Source organism: Marmota flaviventris, chromosome 13, assembly GCF_047511675.1.
Source record: "Marmota flaviventris isolate mMarFla1 chromosome 13, mMarFla1.hap1, whole genome shotgun sequence".
NCBI classification, from domain to species: Eukaryota; Metazoa; Chordata; class Mammalia; order Rodentia; family Sciuridae; genus Marmota; species Marmota flaviventris.
The window spans coordinates 36,263,400-36,283,650 of NC_092510.1; the positions used below are offsets into that span (position 1 = coordinate 36,263,400).

General features: G+C 40.0%; 1 protein-coding gene across 1 annotated transcript in view; it reads left to right on the forward strand.

The window, feature by feature from the left end:
• The window catches only part of LOC139701476 (spermatogenesis-associated protein 31D1-like), a 50,356-nt gene extending 30,402 nt beyond the window's left edge, over nucleotides 1–19,954 (forward strand). The window contains exons 2-4 of the mRNA XM_071600393.1: nucleotides 15,066–15,105; nucleotides 15,710–15,770; nucleotides 16,036–19,954. Coding sequence (XP_071456494.1) covers nucleotides 15,066–15,105; nucleotides 15,710–15,770; nucleotides 16,036–19,954 — 4,020 coding nt within the window. The remainder of the gene's footprint in view (nucleotides 1–15,065; nucleotides 15,106–15,709; nucleotides 15,771–16,035) is intronic.
• The last annotated feature ends 297 nt before the right edge of the window (nucleotides 19,955–20,251 follow it).

Here is a 20,251-nt window from a genome sequence, read left to right on the forward strand (position 1 = left end):
AAATATCTGGTAAAAATGTAATTCAGTAATCTAGGATCCAATGATTGGCCTCAGGGAACAGAATAAAAGATACAATGACATCCATAACCAGTGAATAGACTTAGAAACTCTTGAAGGGTAAGTGGCATTTCAATTTTTAACTTTCATTTTAATTCTGTAGTATTCAAAATGGAAGACCATGATAACTTTCTGCAAGGATCTTTACCAGGACTTTCATAATTTCTTTTTTTCCCCTCCCTTCCTAATGGAGGTACCTGTACTCCTGGTTCTCCAGGCCCTGGATAATTCTTGGCACTATTGAATCTCTTCTGACAGCAGAAAACAGTGATGAGGAGGTTGAATGACTCAATGGCAATTTAATCTGGTCTTATTTTATTTGGCCTTGTGCAAGAAGAAACCTGATGTGGCTTGGAATTGTAATGCCAGGAATTACCCGATTCCTGCATATTTCTCCCATTTTTCTGCCTGGTGAATGACTTCTATGGGCATTTAAAGCATGTACAACATGGTAAATGTAGATTTGTTGCTTCAGCCCCTGAACTGGGTATCTTATTTTATTGCATTTAAAATTAAAGGAGGGAAATAATAGATTTTAGATTTTATTTATAGGGACAAGGCATTTGAGTGTATTCATATGAGTTGCTCTTTGATGCAGTACTGTCTTGTTTTCCTTTCAGTCAGACTTCTGGATTTAAGTGAAGGAAAAAATAACAACCAAAATAAAGGAATTTCTATAAATAAAATGTCATAACTATAAAGATCGACAACCTAAAGAATAGAATTAATATGATGTGATTAGTCTGTAAAAAGGGAGTCCAATGTTTATGTCTGGCTATGGAAGACCAGTTATGATTCAGAGAAGCTGAGACATGGTAGGAGAAGGTAGAGTAATGATTAGCAGAGAAGAGCTGGACGTAAGCATAGGCAATAGAAGAAATAGCAGGAGTTGGTGGTGCTAATGTGGAAGAAAATTATTGTAGCAATTGTTGCATTGTGGCCCCAGTGGTCCATATAAGAACTTTGTTATCTTGCAGGAGGGTCTTTATGAAGAGGCCATCAGTGAAGCAACATAAGGAGAAGAGCCCCTGAGGTGACAGAAAGAGAAGAGAACCAGACCATCTCAATGTCCTAGTCAAATCTAGCACCTTGGGGACCTCTCAAATGGATGAATTCACATGAATGATCATTGGTAAATCAACAGAGGAATTACCCAGCTAAGCCCCAACCAAATGATAGCTGTAAGCAAATGATGTGGTCATTGTGTTAAGTCACTAAGTACTGGAGGTAGTTTGTAATACAGCAAAAGATAACTGTTGGTATGATAATTGACAAGTCAAGGATGTCTCTTTCTTCTCTGGCATATTGTGGTGGTAAGTGGAGAAGAAGGCTTGAGACCACAGCAAAATTGGGTCATATCCTCACTTTGTCAATTTTTATCTCTATGGTGTTATTTGCTATTTCTGAGTTTCAGTCTTTTTAGTTTTAAAATGAGACAAATATTTCTCCTCTCTCAATATAGTTAAGACATTATGTGCATGAAGGTTTAGGGCTATATGAAGTACACACCAAACAGTAGTTCTACTTCATATCCTCCCTATAGTTCCTTTTATCTTGAGGGGACATATAGTTATCTAAAGCCTTTTATTTCCTAAAACTAGTCCTGTGACCTGCTAAAGGCAGTTTTGTCACAGGTCAATGGACTTTGTGCATGAGTATATTTGATTAACAATCACTGTGTCTATATGAAGAAGAGATAAATTATCAAACCACAAGTAACAGATTTTTTTTTAACAACAATGGCAGATTTTAGGGGTCATTACTGGAGTCCATGCACATTTGTTTCTTTGTCCCAGACTATCTGTCCTTGCCCCTCTGGAACACCACTCTTGCATGTTACAATAACTTGGGTTCCCAAGGAATGTTGAAGTTACATTCATCTTATTTTATTTCAGAAGGCACATACTATATTTCAGTTAGATTTTCACCAAAAAAGCATTCTTTCTCAATTGTCTGTGAAATTCATTCATTTAGGTAAAAACTAAACATTTCAAGGCAACACTAGATGAAATTTGGCACTCATTGAGCCTCTGCCTTAGTACCAGAAGGTGATTTAGGATTTTGGAAAGGAAGTCTTATATTGTTTGTGTAATTTATGTTAAAATTTTGCAAACATCCAGTTTCCCAGCTCCCTGAGATAAAACAAAGTGTGCACATGCATACATACACATACACCAAAGGATTAAGGAGAAAAGAAATAACCTGCCTGGGCCTCAATTTCCAAATTGGGAAAAGAGAAAGTCAGGCTAGCTTTCTCAGATTGGAAGGTTTTCCAAGACTACTTCTAGCTCTGAGTGTAGTGGAAGTCTCACCTCCTAGTGCCTGCACTAGCCCTTCATAGAGAATAAGATTAGAAACACAGGTTGCTCCCCAGCAAAACTTTAATTGCAAAGCTTTAATTACAAAAAGAATCAAAAAACACACTTAGGTTATGTTTTTTTAAATTGTATTTTTAATTGTGTTTTGTCTTCATTTTCTTTTAAAAGAGAAACGAAAACTTCAATTTGCCAAATTGCTGTACATGTTTCCTTGCTGGGTAGTTGCCCTAGCAAGTTAACCTAAAATGATTTTCTAAAATGTATTTTTAATGAGAAAATTTGATCCATGAAATTTGTCTTAAACATTTTTTTTTTCTTCAAACCTCTTATAGGACTCTGGAGTTTCCATACCTTAGTGCCAAGAGCATAGCAAAGGAATCCAGCTCAGTTTAGTAATTACTTGTGTTACTCTAGCTCAAAGTTGTTTTGCTCTTAATGGCTTAGGAGAGCCATTTGAATACTTTGATTCTTGTAATAAAAGTTCTAATGGGGAAAGTAGGTGAATGCCCATGTAATGTTTAGCCTATTAAAACAGTGATATTCAAAGCTTTTGCAGATAAAATTCTTACCAGGGACTATGAATAAGGACAGGTTAATTGTAAGGAAAGCAAGAGAAAAATAAGAAAGTCAAAGTCAATTGGGAGAGTCTTTTCCTTCTTCAAAATAGGGCCCACAATATAGGGGAATTTATTTTTTCTCCCTTCTTATTGGAAGAGGGAAGATTCTCCCCAGTAATCTGCTGATTTCATCCCAAGCATATTAGTTAGGCTTCCCCAGAGAAACAGAACCAATAGGACACACACACACACACACACACACACACACACACACACACACACACATTATATATGAAGAGATTCATTAAGAAGAATTGGCTCACCCAATTATGGAGATATGGAAGTCCAGTGGACTGCAACCTGGAGACCCAGAAAGCTGGTGGTGTCGTTCAATCCAAGTCCAAAGGCCTGAGAAAAAGGGAAGCCACTGGTGTAAATCTCAGTCTGATGGCAGACTCAGACTGCTCATGCTGGCAGGTAGAAAAAAGGGACAAAGTCTCCCTTCCTTATTTTCTTGTTCTAGTCAGCCCATCAGTATTGGGAAAGGCCATCTGCTTTCCTGAGCCAAATAATTCAAATGCTTACCTCATTTAGAAACACATGCACACACACACAACTAGAAGTAATGTTTGAAAAATATCTGGATGCTCCATGGTCCAGTCAAGTTTACACATAAAATTAACCCTCATACCAAGGCTTCTCAGAGCATGTTTGTTTAACTATAGCTTCTCAAACTATCTGTGGTGAACAAAAGTTGCCTCCTCCCCAACCACTGGGTACTGACGCTTGTGTGAAATACAACCAAAATGAACCACAAATGTGGTACATCCACACAATGAAATATTATTTAAACATAAGAACATAAGAAGTATTGATAGATGCTACAACATAGGTGAACCTACGAAGTAAAAGAAGCCAGACACAAAGGGCATATACTGTATGATCCCATGTATGTGAAATGTCTGGAGTGAATGTCCATGTAATGTTTAGCCTATTAAAATATTCGGGCTGGGGATGTGGCTCAAGTGGTAGCGCGCTTGCCTGGCATGCACGGGGCGCTGGATTCGATCCTCAGCACCACATAAAAATAAAAAAATAAAGATGTTGTGTCCACCGAAAACTAAAAAATAAATATTAAAAACAATTTCTCTCTCTCCCTCTCTCTTTAAAAAAAAAACAGTGATATTCAAAGCAAGAATATGTAGAGCAAGAAAGTTGATAAGGGCTGGGGGTTAGAGTGCAAATATTGAAGAGTGAAAATTAAGTAGAGTCAGTAGTATTCTGACTCTAGTATTGCAGTATGTATATACATGGCTGTATAACCAATGTGATCCTGCAATCTGTACATGTGGAAAAATGAGAATTCATACCCTATTTGAATCAAATGTATGATATGTCAAGATCATTGTATTGTCTTGAGCAACTAATAGAAAAAAGAAAATTAAGTAGAAGTGATGAAATGTTTTAAAATTGACTGTGGTTGTGGATAAATGTTATTAAATTATATAATTTTAATGTGTAAATTGTATGGTTATTATTTAATACTAAGAAGAAATGAGCTATTAAACCATGAAAAAATATGTAGGAAACTTAATGATCATTACCAAGTGAAATATTGCAATCTGAAAAGGCTATAGAACACAAAATTCCAACTATGTGACATTCTAGAAAAGGCAAAACTGTGGAGACAGTAAAAACATCAGTGGCTTTCAGGACTAGTGGGAAGGGAGAGAGGGATGAATAGGTGGAGCACAGAATTTTTAGGGCAGTTAAACCATATTTTATGAAAACAGAGTATTAGATACATATCATTATACATTTGTCAAAACCTATAGGTTGTACAACATAAAAATTGAAGCTTAATGTAAACTATGGCTTGAAGTGATAATAATGTGTCAGTGTAGGTGCATCAATTTGCAACAAATGTACACTAACTTGGGATGCTGATAGTAGGGGAGGCTGTGACTGCATGGGAATAGGGGGCTATGAGAATCATCTATACTTTCCACTTAATTTTTCTAGGAATCTAAAACTGTTCTAAGAATAGAGTCTATTAAAAAAAGAAGAAAACAAGCATGGTGGCACATTCTTGTAATTCTGACTTTTCAAGAGGCTGAAGCAGGAGGATCACAAGTTCATGGACAACTTACTGAGATCCTGTCTCAAAGAGAACTTTCTTAGCACATTCGAGGCCCTGGATTCAATCTCAAGTATAGAAGAAAGAGGAGGAGGAGGAGGAAGAAGAAGACAAGGAGGAGGGAGGAAGCATGACTATCTCATAAGGCCCAACTTGAGGGAGTATTCCCTGATTCCCTGACCCATCTCTCCCCACTTAATCCTGGCAGAAAAACTACTTGTTCATTTATATAAGTTCCCACTGTGTATTATTCCTACTTCTTTTATAGTTTGCATCACATTGTTTTATAGTTGTTTTGGGATCTCACTTCTTGAACTAAAATCTACTTGAGGGCAGAGGCAATGTCATATTTTTTTTGACATTTATACAGTACTGGAAGCATCACATAGTAGAGATAGATGTATATTGTGTGAATGTATGAAGAACCTCCTATAATGAATCTTTTTTCAATGCAGTTTTAAAATAAACTGCAACGAATGATTCTCTTTAGGCTTTGGGGTATCCTGAAAACAGGCGCCTTTAAGAGGTTTCTCCCAGGGACAGTGGTCAGGACGACAATGAGAGAGTATTGAGAAAAGTTCCTAGGAAATTGAGAATATACAAAAGTCCTAAACTAAGAACTTATCCATACTAAGAATCCTCACATAGTAGCATATTACTCTAGTAGAGCTTTGGGCAAATACTCCTCCTTGGAGACAATATAAGCAATTGAGAAATTTGGGATAAGACTTCTGTATCTTTGTACCTTTCTGTATCTTATGTACCTTTGTAGGTAAATGGGGAGATGTTAGGGGACAACAAAGGGATGACTTCATTGTAGAGGAAGCTATCTCAGCCACCACCCAATGTCTCCCTGAAGTGCTCTAGTGGGAGCATATAGAAGTCTTACAGTTTAGATAAATGTAAATGAGTGAATGTTTTTCCTGAGAATATATCCCCAGGAGGGATGAAGCTTTACTGTTATTCATTTTTAGCTCAGTGGGGATCATGGTATGTAGTTAATATTTCTTAAAAACAGACTTTACATAAAGAAAAATGAAATTATGTAATTTTCAGGAAAATGGATGGAACCAGAGACTATTATGTTAAGTGAAATAAGCCAAACTCAGAATGTCAGGGTTCATATGTTCTCTCTTAGATGCAGAAGTTAGAGAGGAAAAAGGAAAAGAAAGATGGGGGTTGACATCATAAAAAGCAAAGGGAGATCAGTAGAGGAAAGGGACCAAAGAATGGGAGGTGGGGAGGAAGGGAGAAAGTGTTGGGGAGTGATATTGGCCAAATTCTATTGTTACATTGTGTGTATGTATGAATATGTAACAACAAATCCCATCATTATGTACAACTATAATGCACCAATAAATACATGGATTTTTATATAATTTAATATGATTTAATAAAAAAACCCTAGACTTTAAGAAGACAATTGAGAAAAAAACACTAGAGACACTGCTAAGATCAGAAAGGAAGTTACCTGAGAGGTGACAGGGCACCCAAAATAGCTTTCTTAACTTCCCAAATTTGCCAGCATTTAATGGACAGATGCACATTTTTAGCCACACAACTTCTTTAATTTTGGGACTAGGGCCTATGTCTTGTTCTAAGAAATCACTTATTAATATTGTTTTAAATAGAAGCATTGAGACTGTAGGGGATTTATTAGTCAGGGCTCTGCTCCTCCTTTGCTGTGTAATCTATAGAAGTCACCACTCTCAGTGTCTTACCCTCTTTGATCTTGGTTTTATTCACTGAGAAAATGGGCTTACCAATACCTGTGCTACTCACCTTGCAGAGTAGTTGTGAAAAATCCATTGAGATTGCTGGAAGTAAAGGTTATGTGAATTGGACAAACAAATGATTATGTACAGTTGATGTTAGTATAGGAAGGGTAAGTGTTAAGAAGCTCCATCACTTAATATCAATGGAGTTTATTGGTGGCACCAAACAATTGATGCATTTAGTCTCTGACTCTTTTAAGTTGTGAAGGACCTTCTATCATATTCTGGAAAGAATCTTATTAGCATTTGGGAAAAGCATTATTATAAAAACTTCTTGCAGGTTTTAACTCTAGGCACATATGTGTATTTAAGAATATCTAGTCATACTGGCCATAGGATTCAAGATGGCAGATTAGAGGAAGCCTGCATTTTCAGTTGCTTTATGACTCAGGATTTAAGCAGCAGCAGAACTGTTTCTCAGTGAGCTCGGTAAAAGACAGAATTCACTGGAGTTCAAGATGAGACAGTCAGAATCTCTTAGAGTCTCAGAAATTTGGGTGCATTGAATTAAGAACAAGAAAGAGGACCTTGGTGTTAGCATTAGGGGTGCTAGTTCACAGAAACAGAGAAAGAAACACAATGAACAAATTTTGCCTAAAAAACGTGCAGATCACGGGCTGGGAATGTGGCTCAAGCAGTAGCGAGCTCGCCTGGCATGTGTGCGGCACTGGGTTCGATCCTCAGCACCACATAAAAATAAAATAAAGATATTGTGTCCACTGAAAACTCTCTCTCTCTTAAACAAACAAACAAACAAACAAACAAACAAAAAAAACAGCAACAACAACAACAAAAAAGTGCGGATCAGGAAAGCTGTCTGAATTTAGCAGATCCCAAGGCTGCACAGTGAAGCAGTGTTTGAAAAGCGCTCTGTGTTTCTCAACTGGCCAGCGCAGAGCTGAGGTGAGAGCCACCTTGAGGAGGCCATGCTGCAGCTGGTGGTGCTGAGCAGGCTGGTACTGAGCCTGCTCTCAGGGACTGAGCCTGGGAAGGCTGTATTAGTGTGCAGAGGTATGTGTAAGACCAGCCCAGGGTTGGCTCCCCTGCCCTGTGAATAGAATTCTTGAGAGGCTCCCGAGATCCAGACTCCCAGCAGAGACCAGCATCTGCCTGGTCCAAGGAGTGAGTTGGTCTAATCTTTCCAGAACAGGTACCCACCAACAAAATCCTTCAGGCCTGAGTAGAGCTAAACCCCAGCCGCTGTAACTTCCCTTTTAAAACTTTGCTGCAGCCCTTCCCTGGCAGTGCATCCTTCTGGTCTGTTCAGACAGAACTTCGATCGACAGTACCCCCCATGCCATCCTGCCTTATACTGTTGAGGAGGGAAGTCGAGAGCTATTCCAACCAGTTTCGGTTTAAGGCCTCCAACTGGAAGCTTAGTGAGCAACACAGAAAAAGAAAGGGGTCAGAAACATCCAACCCTTGCTCTTTCTCTTTCTCTTGGCACATAGCTCAAGAAAAATGGAAACGAGGACAGTCCGGCACAGGCAGTGGCCGTCCATGCCCATCAACAGTTTTGACCACCTCAGTGAAGATAATTCTTTCATTTTTCATTACGAATCTTTTTTCCTCCCGTGTGTGTGTTTGTGTGTGTATGCATGCGCGCGCGTGTGTGTATGTGGTGTCTGTGTACTTGTTGTATTGTCATATATATGTATATATATATATATGTGTGTGTGTGTGTGTGCATCTATCTATATATAGTGTACTTTGACATATATACATACATGGGGTATGACTTCCCATTCTTGTGGTTATACACAATGTGGAGTTACATTGGTTGTGTATTCTTATTTAAACATAGACAAGTTATGTCTGATTCATTTTATGGTCTTTCCTATTCCCATTCCCCCTCCCTTCCCTTCATTCCTCTTTGTTTAATCCAATGAACTTCTATTCTTCCTACCAACACTGCACCCCTTATTGTGTGCTGGCATCCACATATCAGAGAGAACATTCAGCTTTTGTATTTTGGGAATTGGCTTATGTCACTTAGCATGATAGTTTTCAGTTCCATCCATTTGCTGGAAAATGTCATTAGTTTTCTTCATGACCGAGTAATATTCCATTGTGTATATATACCACATTTTTCTTTTTTTTTTACAGTTGTATATGGACAGCATGCCTTCATTTATTTATTTCGTTTTTGTGTGGTGCTAAGGATCGAACCCAGTGCTTCACACATGCAAGACAAGTACTCTGCCACTCAGCCACATCCTCACCCCTACCACATTTTCTTTATCCATTCATTTGTTGAAGGGTACCTAGGTTGGTTCCATAGCTTAGCTATTGTGAAATGAGCTTCTATAAACATTGATGTGGCTTTGTCACTGTAGTATTCTGATTTTAAGTCCTTTTGGTGGGATGAGTGGGTCAAATGGTGGTTCCATTCCAAGTTTTCTGAGGAATCTCCATACTGCTTTCCAGAGTGGTTGCAACAATTTGCAGTACCTTTCCCCCCACATCCTCCCCAACATTTATTGTTACTTGATTGTTGATAATTGCCATCTGACTGGAGTGAGATAAAAATCTTAATGTAGTCTTAATTTGCATTTCTTTAAATGCTAGGGATGTTGAAAATTTTTTCATATATTTGTTGACTGGTCATAATTCTTCTTCTGTGAAGTGTCTGTTCAAGTCCTTTGCCCATTTATTGATGGGTTATTTGTGGTTTTGGTGTTAAGTTTTTGAGTTCTTTATATATCCTGGAGATTAGTGTGTGTGTGTGTGTGTGTGTATGTTGCGGTGACAAAGATTTTCTCTCATTCCATAGGCTCTCTCTTCACATTCTTATTTCCTTTGCAGTGAAAAAGTTTTTAGTTTGATACCATCCTATTTATTGATACTTGATGTTACTTCTTGTGCTTTAGGAATCTTGTTGAGGAAGTTGGTTCCTAACCTGAATGATGGAGATTTGGGCCTGCTTTTTCTTCTAGTAGGTTCAGGGTCTCAGGTCTAATGCCTAGGTCCTTGATCCACTTCAGGTTAAGTTTTGTGCAGGGTGAGAGATAGGGGTTTAATTTCATTTTGATATGCACGGACTTTCAGTTTTCCCAGCACCCATTTGTTGGAGAGGCTATCTTTTCTCCAATGTATGCTTATGGTGCCTTTGTCTAGTATGATAACTGTTTTTATGTGGGTTTGTCTCTGTGTCTTCTATTCTGTACCACTGGTCTTCATGTCTGTTTTGGTGCCAGTACCATGCCATTTTTGTTACTATGGCTCTGCAGTATAATGTAAAATCTGGTGTTGTGATGCCTCCTGCATCACTTTTCTCATTAAGGATTGCTTTGGCTATTCAGGGCTTCTTGTTTTTCCAAATAAATTTCATAACTGCTTTTTCCATTTCTATGAAGAACATCATTGGAATTTTAATGGGAATTACATTAAATCTGTTTAGTGCTTTTGAGAGCATGACCATTTTGATAATATTAATTTGCCTATCCATGAACATGGGGGATTTTGCATTTTCTAAGGTCTTCTTCAATTTCTTTCTGGAGTGTTCTGTAGTTTTTATTGTATAGGTCTTTCACCTCTACTGTTAGATTGATTCCTAAGTACTTCTTCTTCTTTTTTTTTTTTTTTTTTTTTGAGGCTATTATGAATGGGATAGCTTTCCTAATTTATTTTTTTAGCTAATTTATCATTGGTCTATAGGAACACAATTGATTTATGGGTGTTGATTTTATATCCTGCTACTTTGTTGAATTTGTTTATGAGTTCTAAAAGTTTTTGGTACAGTTTTTTTTTTCCTAAATAGAGAATCATGAGTCATGTCATTGGCAAATAGGGATAGTTTGAACTCTTCTTTTCCTATTCATGTCCCTTTAATTTTTCTTTAGCCTAGGATAGAATGATCTTATGTTGACATCATAAAGGCTATTTATGATAAGTCTGAAACCAACATCTTTGTGAATGGAGGAAAATTGAAAGTATTTCCTTTAAGATTTGGGACAAGGGTGACTGCTTTTACCACTCTAGTCCAATGTAGTTCTAGGAATTTAGTCAGAGCAATTAGGCAAGAGAAGGAAAAAAAAAGGATAAAAATAAGAGAGGAAGAAGTCAAATTATCAGATATGTTTATATGTTTGCAGACATGAACCCATACGTATAAGATCCATAAATATTTACCAGAAGACTGCTAGAATTAATAAATTCAACTAAGTAACAGGTTAAAAAATCAACATACAAAAGTCAATAATTTTCTTCTATATCAACAATGAATCTGCTGAGAAATCTTATCCAAAATAGCTTAAAAAAAAACCCCCAAATAAACAAAAAATAAACCAAAAAATCTCAAAACCCAATGACCTTAGGAATAAATCTAGCCAAGGAGGTGAAAGACCTCTACAATGCCATAATTCTTCTTTATGGCTGAGTAAAATTACATTGTGTATATATACCACATTTTCTTTACCCATTTGTTGAAGTACACCTAGGTTGGTTCCACCAACAATGGATGATTATATATTTTTCCCTCACATCCTTGCCAACATTTATTTTTTAAAAGAAATACTTTTATCCTGCTGGTAGGGTTGTAAATTAGTACAACCTTTATGAAAATCAGTATGGAGGTTCCTCTAAAGACTAGGCATGGGAACACCTTATGATCCAGCTATACCACTCCTTGGCATTTATCCTAAGAAATATACTGTAGCAGCACAATTCACAATAGTCAAACTATTGACCCAGCCTAGGTGTCCCACATGGATGAATGGATCTGTGAATCTGTGAAAGGAATCTGTGGCGTACATACACAAAGGAGTTTTAAATCATGTCATTTTTCAGGAAAATGGATGGAACTTGAGAATATTATGTTAACTAAAATAAGCCAAACTCAGAAAGTCAAGGGTTGTGTGCTTTTTTCTCTCATGTAGAAACTATAGAGGAAAGAGGAAAAGAATGGTTGAAGAGAACCTCATGAAAATTGAAGGAAGATCAGAAGAGTAGAGGAAAGGGGCCAGTGGAAGGGAGAAAGTGAGGAAAAGAGGAAATCTTGGGGAATGATATTGGCCAAGTTATATTGTTATATTGTGTGTATGTATGAATCTGTAACAATGAATCCTACCATTATGTGAAACTATAATGTAACAATAAAATATAGAAAAATAAAATTAAATATATCTTCTTCTGAAAAAAAAAAAAAAAAAAGAATACATAGCCAACAATGCCATTTTAAAGAGAACAGGTGCTGGGCACTATGGCACATGCTTGTGATCCCCAGCAGCTTGGGAGGCTGAGACAGGAGGATCATGAGTTCTAAGTCAGCCTCAGCAATGGGGAGGTGCTAAGAAACTCAATGAGATCCTATCTCAAATACAAAATAAGGCTGGGGATGGGGCTTAGTGGTCGAGTGGCCCTAAGTTCAATCCCCAGTACCCACCCCCTGCCAAAAGAGAGAGAGAGAGAGAGAGAGAGAGAGAGAGAGAGAGAGAGAGAGAGAGAGAGAGGGAGAAAGGGAGAGAGAGAGAGAGAGAGAGAGAGAGAGAGAGAGAGAGAGAGAGAGAGAAAAGATTTTCTTTATCTTCCCAAAGGATTGTGATTTTGTTTCAGAAAACTGGGGAGACAGGCAGGGAAGCCTTGGTACAGAGCATGATGTGTTCTAGCTGTTAACACCCACAGTCTCTGATCTACTCCACAAATCTCTTGGGAATTAACAAATGCTAAGGGGTTCTGGACCTTTCTTCTGCCTTTGTACAGCTTTCCAACTGTGTAGGACTTATCTCTACAGTCTCAACATGAGCTCCTTAAGGATAAGGGCAGAGCCTGTGACTTATAGCTGTCCATGTCTCCTAGTCTTCACTAGTAAATATTTGTTAAATGGAAACCTGACTGAGGCTGCATATCAAAAGGATGGGGGATCTTCAAGGCAGGGTACCTGCTCCTGCCTAACTGAATAGAGACTGCTTGGCTTGGAGGCTGCCTTATCCTGTCACAGAGATCAATAATGCTGCTGGGTTATGGGCATCAGATAAGAGGTTTCAGGGTTTAAAAAAGACATGACAAGTTAGGGGACAGTTAGGAGGATAGCTGTCATGATGATAAAGGGTTTAAAAAAGCAGGTGTAAGAAGAAGGCTGGGGCAATATTGGGGCTATTTAAATATCAAAAGTTTTGCTTGAATCATGTATGATAGGCAGTTGATTTTCCATTAGTAGTAGGGTGCTTATATAGCACAGATCTTAATAGCTTTTTTCATGGCAAGACACTCTTATTTTCTTAGGAAAATATCAAAATTATGTGTCCCACAAGGGTAATGCTCTTCAAGACTAGAATCTGCCCTAAGGTTCTGACATTTTTGGTGGCTCCCTGCCACCAAGGACTGAGGGTTCAATTCCTTAGCACACCATAACCTCTTCCTGGTTTGAGAAAGTCATATAAGCATTATGAAATTGATATGGAGGCAGGGAATATTTGAATTTCAGGTAGCTAGAAGCAAGTTAGATCAAAATAATGAATGAAGAATTGAAAAAAAAATGAGAAGATGGTTGATTATCAGATTTGAAAACACTGGATCAATTTGTCAGGGGGCGGGAAATAGAGCACATCCAATAGTCTTTGTTATGTTTAATCTTCACTACTTCAAAACAAGCGTTATAAACTTATTTCCAAGATCACTTGAAGTTTCAATTTTATTTAGATTTTTTTATGTTTATTTTTGTTTCACAGTGTTGACTAACAAATTATTAGTTTTAATGAGAGTGAGCCACTGTGATTGAAGACACTACAGGCTGATTGAAACAAAAATTTGCTATTGAAACTTATAAAACTACATAAGTATGAAAAATGTTAACTTGTTTTACATGTGAGTTAGAGTAAAGCAAAAGCTTTCTGTAGATAAGATAGATTTAAGGATGTAGGTGACCCAAGAGTGTAAATGTCTTGGTACAAGCAAAAATTACAGGCAGTGTATGTCAGATTTTCAAGGCAGTGGAATTGGTGGGGTGTAAGTCAAGGGATCCAAACAGTAAAAAGGGACTCATGTAAAACATCTTGGTTACACGTGAAACAAACAGGAATGCTCCCTGAGATAATGAAGGCATGATATGAGGAAAGAGTCGAGTGGGAAATGGAACAACAGACCTGAGCAGAGGGATCTGCTGGCTGGTGGGCAGGTGGAGGAGGGGCACAACCTCCTCAAGTCTTCTCTCCCCGCCCTCAGAATCCTTTCCCTTTGTGACTCTTCAATGGTGTGTGATGCAAGCCTGGAGATATAGAGAAGCCCAGGCACCCTCAGAACTCATTTGCCTTAGGCAAAGGACCAATTCAGAGGATGAAGAATGTTCAAAAAAAAAAAAAAAAAAAAAAAAAAAGAATGTTCTCTCTTTGCTGAATAGCCATACTGAACCATGGTTGATCTTGGTTCAATTCTTTGGGATATTGATCCCATTTTGAGTGGGTTGGTGTTGCTTTTTCTATACCTGTCCTTTCAGGTATTGAAACGATTTTCACCAACACTCGAGAAAAATAAAGCCATCCAGAAGAAGGTAAGGAAGCAGAGTGAACTCCCAAGGGAGTTTCTTGATTTTTGTCAAATGTGAAATGTTTTGTGAAATGTCAAATGTGATTTGTTATTTCCATTCTCACATTACTAAATGTTTGGTTGGCTCAAAGAAGATGTGACTTGAGAAGTCTGAGGACAAGATAGAACTTCACTCTTTAGGGAAAGAAGTCAGAGGTTCAGGAAGGACTAAGGTTTCCATCTGAAGCTCACAGACTATCTTTTGGGGTGTGATGGAGGGTTCTAGATTGGTTTGGATAGAGAGTGTGGCTTCTCTGAAGGAGACGGGTCTCTTCTGACTAGATTCTGAGTCTCATTCCCATGTCAGATGTGCTTCACCCAGCCTTCATATTGGGCTGATCAGGACAGCAGTGCTGACCTCGGAGTAGAGCCTATAGCCTGAGCTCTGCCCCAGGACACAGGGTTCCCTGGGGGAGCCCAGACATGACTGTTGGCCTCAGATTCTATGCCCTCCTTCCGCAGAGGGTTTAAGACCATCAAATGTGGAATCTCAGACAAAAATGTCCTTTGAAATTATCAAAGAAGTAAAAAATTGAAAATATTTCATTGCCCTTCAAGATTAATAAAAGGAAGGAATACAATTTCTACTAATTAAAAATGAAGAGTTGTCCAATTCTTGCCTAATGAATGTCTAAGCTTGTTAACAAAAGGAGTAAAAGAAATGAGCCCCAGCCCCTCATTCTTTTCTTTTTGTTTTCAGCGTCAGGGAACAAAGAGAAGGAGAAATGGAGTATTTAAAGGTAAGGTTCTGCCTGTTCAACCTGAGCTCTATAAGGGTGAACTTTCCTATCTCCCTACAGCTCCATGTTCTTGGAGGATGTCAGTTTCTAGGTGCAGTCTCTCTCAGGAAACAGGGTCTCAGAAGAGAGGCTCAGGAGAAGGCAGTGAGACCTGAGAGATTCCTCAGAGTCCCTGCCCTGCCCACCCTTCCTTGGGTGTGAATGAAGTAGTGATGGACCTGGGCCTTGGACATTTACTGCCGAGTAGGTGGCCCTGTGAGATGTCCAAAGACCCCTGATTGCCTTGGAGTCAGAATTTCTGTCTGGTGACATGGTGTAAACTACTTTAATTCTTGGCTGATTAGATTCATCCTGAGTTAGCTACTGATCCTTGTGCTTCAGGTGGTGGTTTTGAGCAGCATGTAGGATGGTACAGGTGAAAGTACTTTCTAAATGGAACCACATATACCTGTGAACCTTCTTACTATTATCCCTGACACTTATGACCTTATCTGCAGATTTTTAGGGCTTTCTGACTTTAATATCCTGTTTCCTGTAAAAACTCCTGAATGATAACCTGTGTTTTTACCTTTACTATATATAACCAACTGTCCTGGTTTTCCAGGTCGGAGAACTTGCCGGAGAGAAGTAGAGGAGGGGAGGAAGCTGCTTTCTATTCTGAAAAGGTGATTAGTCATTTCCCTTTACTGATTCCTTTCCTAGCATGCTTTATTCAGTCCCCCAGGAATTCTTCGCAACATGCCCTAATCACAGGAGGGATAGCCATAGCCATGGGTACGTGAATAAAGAACTTGGGAGGGGAGGGTATTGTGAGGTCATAGATGTGTGGAATGTAGAGCAGGTAGCGGGCTCCCCACCACCCATAGAACTGCAGATCTTGCTTCCCTTGTAGTGGTTCTGGTTACAGCTTTGGCTTTCTTTCTCTTACAGTCCCATGAGCCAGAATAATGATTTCCTCCGCTTTCGGCAACTATTATGTCCAGACCCGCTCTGTAGGGTGTGTAATAGAACAGCAGCTAAGGTCAGTCAACTGATCTGTAAGGCGTCCTTGGAAGATGCTCTTAATTCTGTGTCCCGTGTGTCTTCCGTGACGTCTGTGAGAGAGTCATCAGTTTTTCTGTCCGATGTTGTCTCTGCAATCCCTCCGGGAGCTTCAGTTTCAACTCCTTTAACTGAGCCAACTCTATTTCCTTCCTCTATTCGTTCACCTGACCAAATTACCCCTTTAATGGACCTACCTGGACCCTCATTACTGGGTGACTCTCTGCCACCAGAGATTTCTCCCTTGAGTTCAAAATTGCCAGTGGATCATATCCCACCTCAACCATCTGTTCCAACTCCTCCCCCACCTGTTCCAACCCTTCCCCCACCAACTGACAGTCAAGAAGCAAAACCTGTTCTCCAACCAGAAGCCCCTTTGTCTCTGGTGGATAGCCCTGATGGGTTGTCTACTAATGTCCCAACAACCACATGCACTGACAGTGCAAGCCTTCCAGTGTCAGAGTTCTCTGGAAACCAGTCTCATGCTGAAAACTTGTCTCCATCTAAATTGGAGCACTCTGATGATGACAAAAACCTCCTCGACCTCCATCCTCCTGAGGCCTCTTTTGAGAGTGATACTACAGCCATCCTTGTAGAGCCCGGAAACCTCTCATTTCTATGCCCTGATGTCTTGGCCCTTCTGGAGAGACATATAAGAAAGAAGGGTGATTTCCTGATGCAGAACAAAAAGAAAAAGGAAAAAAAATCTTTTCCAAAAGAACTTAAGCCAGACGACCAATTGAATTCTTCAGGGAAAAGGTTAGAGTCAGTTGCTGAGCAACAGGACTCACCTGTCTCCCTTCCTTCACAGAGCAGTGAAGGCAAATCAGAGGGATTGCAGGTAGACCACCAGTCCTCAGATCCTAAGACCTTTGAGGATAACTTACCTAAAAAATGTACCCAATTCTTCTGGGGTCTCCCATCTTTGCATAGTGAGTCCTTGAAATCTATAGTACCTGAATCAGGTGACTGTTCAACCTATGTCTGCTTCAATTCAATGCCTAGTTCCTTTGAAGCCCCTGAATCTCTAGTTCTACCCCCTCCCCCAACTCTGTCCTTGCCTGAGATCCAATCTCAACCCTTGACCCAAGCACTGTGCCAATCTCCTGTCCCACCCCAGGACCAGCTTCAGTGCCAATCTCCTGTCCCACCCCAGGACCAGCTTCAATTTTCAGTCCCTACCTTGTCACCACCCATTTCATCTCAGGTTAGTGATGGTGGAGTGAGGATTCATAGATTCCAGGATGAGGTACACTCTCTCATGCCATCCAAAATTCATGACTTGGAATATAATGTATTACAGAAAGGACAGGAAAGTTTGTGGGGTTTACCCTCTGTGGTTCAAAAATCCAAGGAAGAGTTTTGTCCTGCAGCTCCCAGTGTTTTATCTGATAGACGGTCCTCCAAGGCTTATGCTCCAACAACCATCATTCCGGGAGATTTTCCCCTCAAAAAAGAGCTTCGGGAGAAGCTAGAGCACCACCTTCAGAAAAGGCTTATTCAACACCGGTGGGGTCTGCCCCGCAGAGTCCATGAGTCTCTGTCAAGGATGAGTCCTGAAACAGAAATTTCCGAGATATCTGAGTCAAAGTCCACTTATGGACTTTCATGGATCTCTTTGTTTAAGGGTCAAAGTAGCAAAGATTTACAATTGAGCCATCCCAGAAGTTTCCATGAGAAGAACTCAGAATTACTTCCACTAGGGGAGAGAATGAAGAAAGTAAATAGTCTAGAGATTGGCACAAAAGATGATCCATTGAGTGACTCAGAGGGGGCTCCAGATAATGATCTGGACTCTGACTTTAAGACAAACCTAAAAAACAAATTGAATAGTCTTTTTGGAAAAAAATCAAAGATCTCAGAGGAGAGCTCAGTTCAGAAACAACTGACAGAAGCCCTAGAAATACATTTGAGCAAGAAATTTGAGGAAATCAATGTGTGTCAGATGCCTGGCACCGTGAATAGATCATTGCATTCTATGGAGCCAGTATTGATTAGTCCTGAGAAATCCCTTAGCCAAACGAAACACAGAGATTTGGTACCACTGGTGTGTAAGGACAAGGGCCTCAATACCTCCCAGGATATTTCCTTGCTTGGTTCCAACAAACAAAAGATCTTGGAAGACCATATTAAACTCTTTCATAAGAGGATGATGTGTGGGCTTCCCCAAAAGGTCCAGGAATCCATAGACATCTTCAAAATGAAAGGAACCCCATCCTGGTCCTCAGTTCGCTCCAACATTTCCTCCTCATCCAGTCTTACTTCTGGCAAGGATTCCAAAATTGGGGTCTCCAAGCCCCTTAAAGAAAGCATTAGTACCTTTCATGTCAACAAGGTGGGAACAATAATTTCAGGCCCTACTCTAGATCATCCTCTTTCTGCCACTTCACCTGTGAGCAAGGATAATAAGAGGGCCCTAACACATTCACCCTCTCACACCAACCCTGAGCTTACAGAGAATGTCAAGGCAATTGAGGGTGACAGACGGGCTTCGTTGCCCTTCCCACACAGTGACAAAGATAAAGACAGTCAGAAACAGAGTGTAATAGCCAATAAATGCAGCCCAAAGTTGCCCACAAAGCAGGCTGGGGCCAGACCCAAATCATGGAATAAGGAAGTGAGTCCAAGCAATAGTAAAGAAAAGATTCAGAGAAAAATGATTAAGAATTTAGAATATTTTCCAATGTCTAACAAGTCCAGGGAGATATTCAAGGCAAAGGAGCTCTGTGCTATTCGATCACAGTCTACGAACAGCCTGACGACCACAGAGTCAGAAAGCTCCTCAGCGACAGATATGAATATGAGTAAAGTTGAATCAACCCTAACCATTGAAAGGCCCCCAGAAGGAATATCAGTTCTCAAAGATTCCGAATCATTAGATCTTAAAAATCAGTTGCTTAATGAGTTGAAGATGAAAACTGAGAGCAGGGAGCGGGGCCTGGTTCCAGCCTTTTCTACTGAGTTGTCTCTGGCCTCAGATAAGTTGACTTCCAAGACCCTGGCTTCCAAGACCTTAGCTCCCAAAACCTTGACTTGCAAGACCTTGACTTCCTTCACTCATTTTCATAGTGCCTTTAGTGGGGACATGGCAGCTCCCCAGGTGCTACAAGACCACTGTGACAACAGAGGGATCAACATAGAGCAGGGGCAAGAACCCTGGATCCCTACACATGTCTTATCCAAGTGTCAGGATAAGACATTAGCATCAAAAAGGGTGTGCCCTCTGGTACCCCAAACAGGCAAGTTTGGTGGAGGGGATGCAGGGTTGGTGACACGCCAACCTAGAGGGAAACTCCCCCACCCTCAAGACAGAACACTAAAGGAGGCACTTGGGAGCAAGTCCTCCTCAGCCCCATCACTGAAGGGACAGCCTTCTCCTGAAAACAATTTTAATAGCCAGTTCAAACACTTGTTTCAAAGGCTTTATCTTGGTATAACATGCAAAGGGCAAGAAGGGTCTCTGAAAAAGGGCAGCTCTTCATCATCTGTGCAAGGCAGAAACCCAGCTAAGAAGAGAGCTGCCTTTACTGGGAATACTGAAGCTCAGAAAATCATGACAGACATTGGGAAGATCCTAGAGGAGAAACTAGCAGGTCGGCATGGAGTAGAGGCCACCACCCCGCAAAAGCCTCTTTCCACCCCCATGAGGCCTGGGAAAATTCAGCACAAGACTGGATTGCCGGTTCAGGCAGAACCCATGCAGAAACATGCCTTCAATGTCAATACTCCCTGTGCTAAGGTGCCAAGTGCCAAATCTTGCAGCCAAGAAGTTGGCTTTGCTGGTCAGAAGTCTCCTACCAGGGAATAATAAATGGGTCATGGACAGGGGCAGACAGCCCCAGAAAAGTGTGACAGTGCAGGAAAATATGTCAGAAGCATCACCCATCCATGCCGCACAAGGAACCCTTGCCCCATCTGAATACTACATGCAAATATAGAGTTGGTCAGGTGGCTCCAGCTGCTGCTCCTTTGGCTAACAGCACTGTGTTGGGAGAGTTGTCCCTATTGTTCAAACAGAAAATGCTTCTCCAGAATTTTCAGAAAGAAAATTTTCTTCCCCCCAAATAATTTATCCCTTTTTGAGAATACTGATTTTCCCCAATAA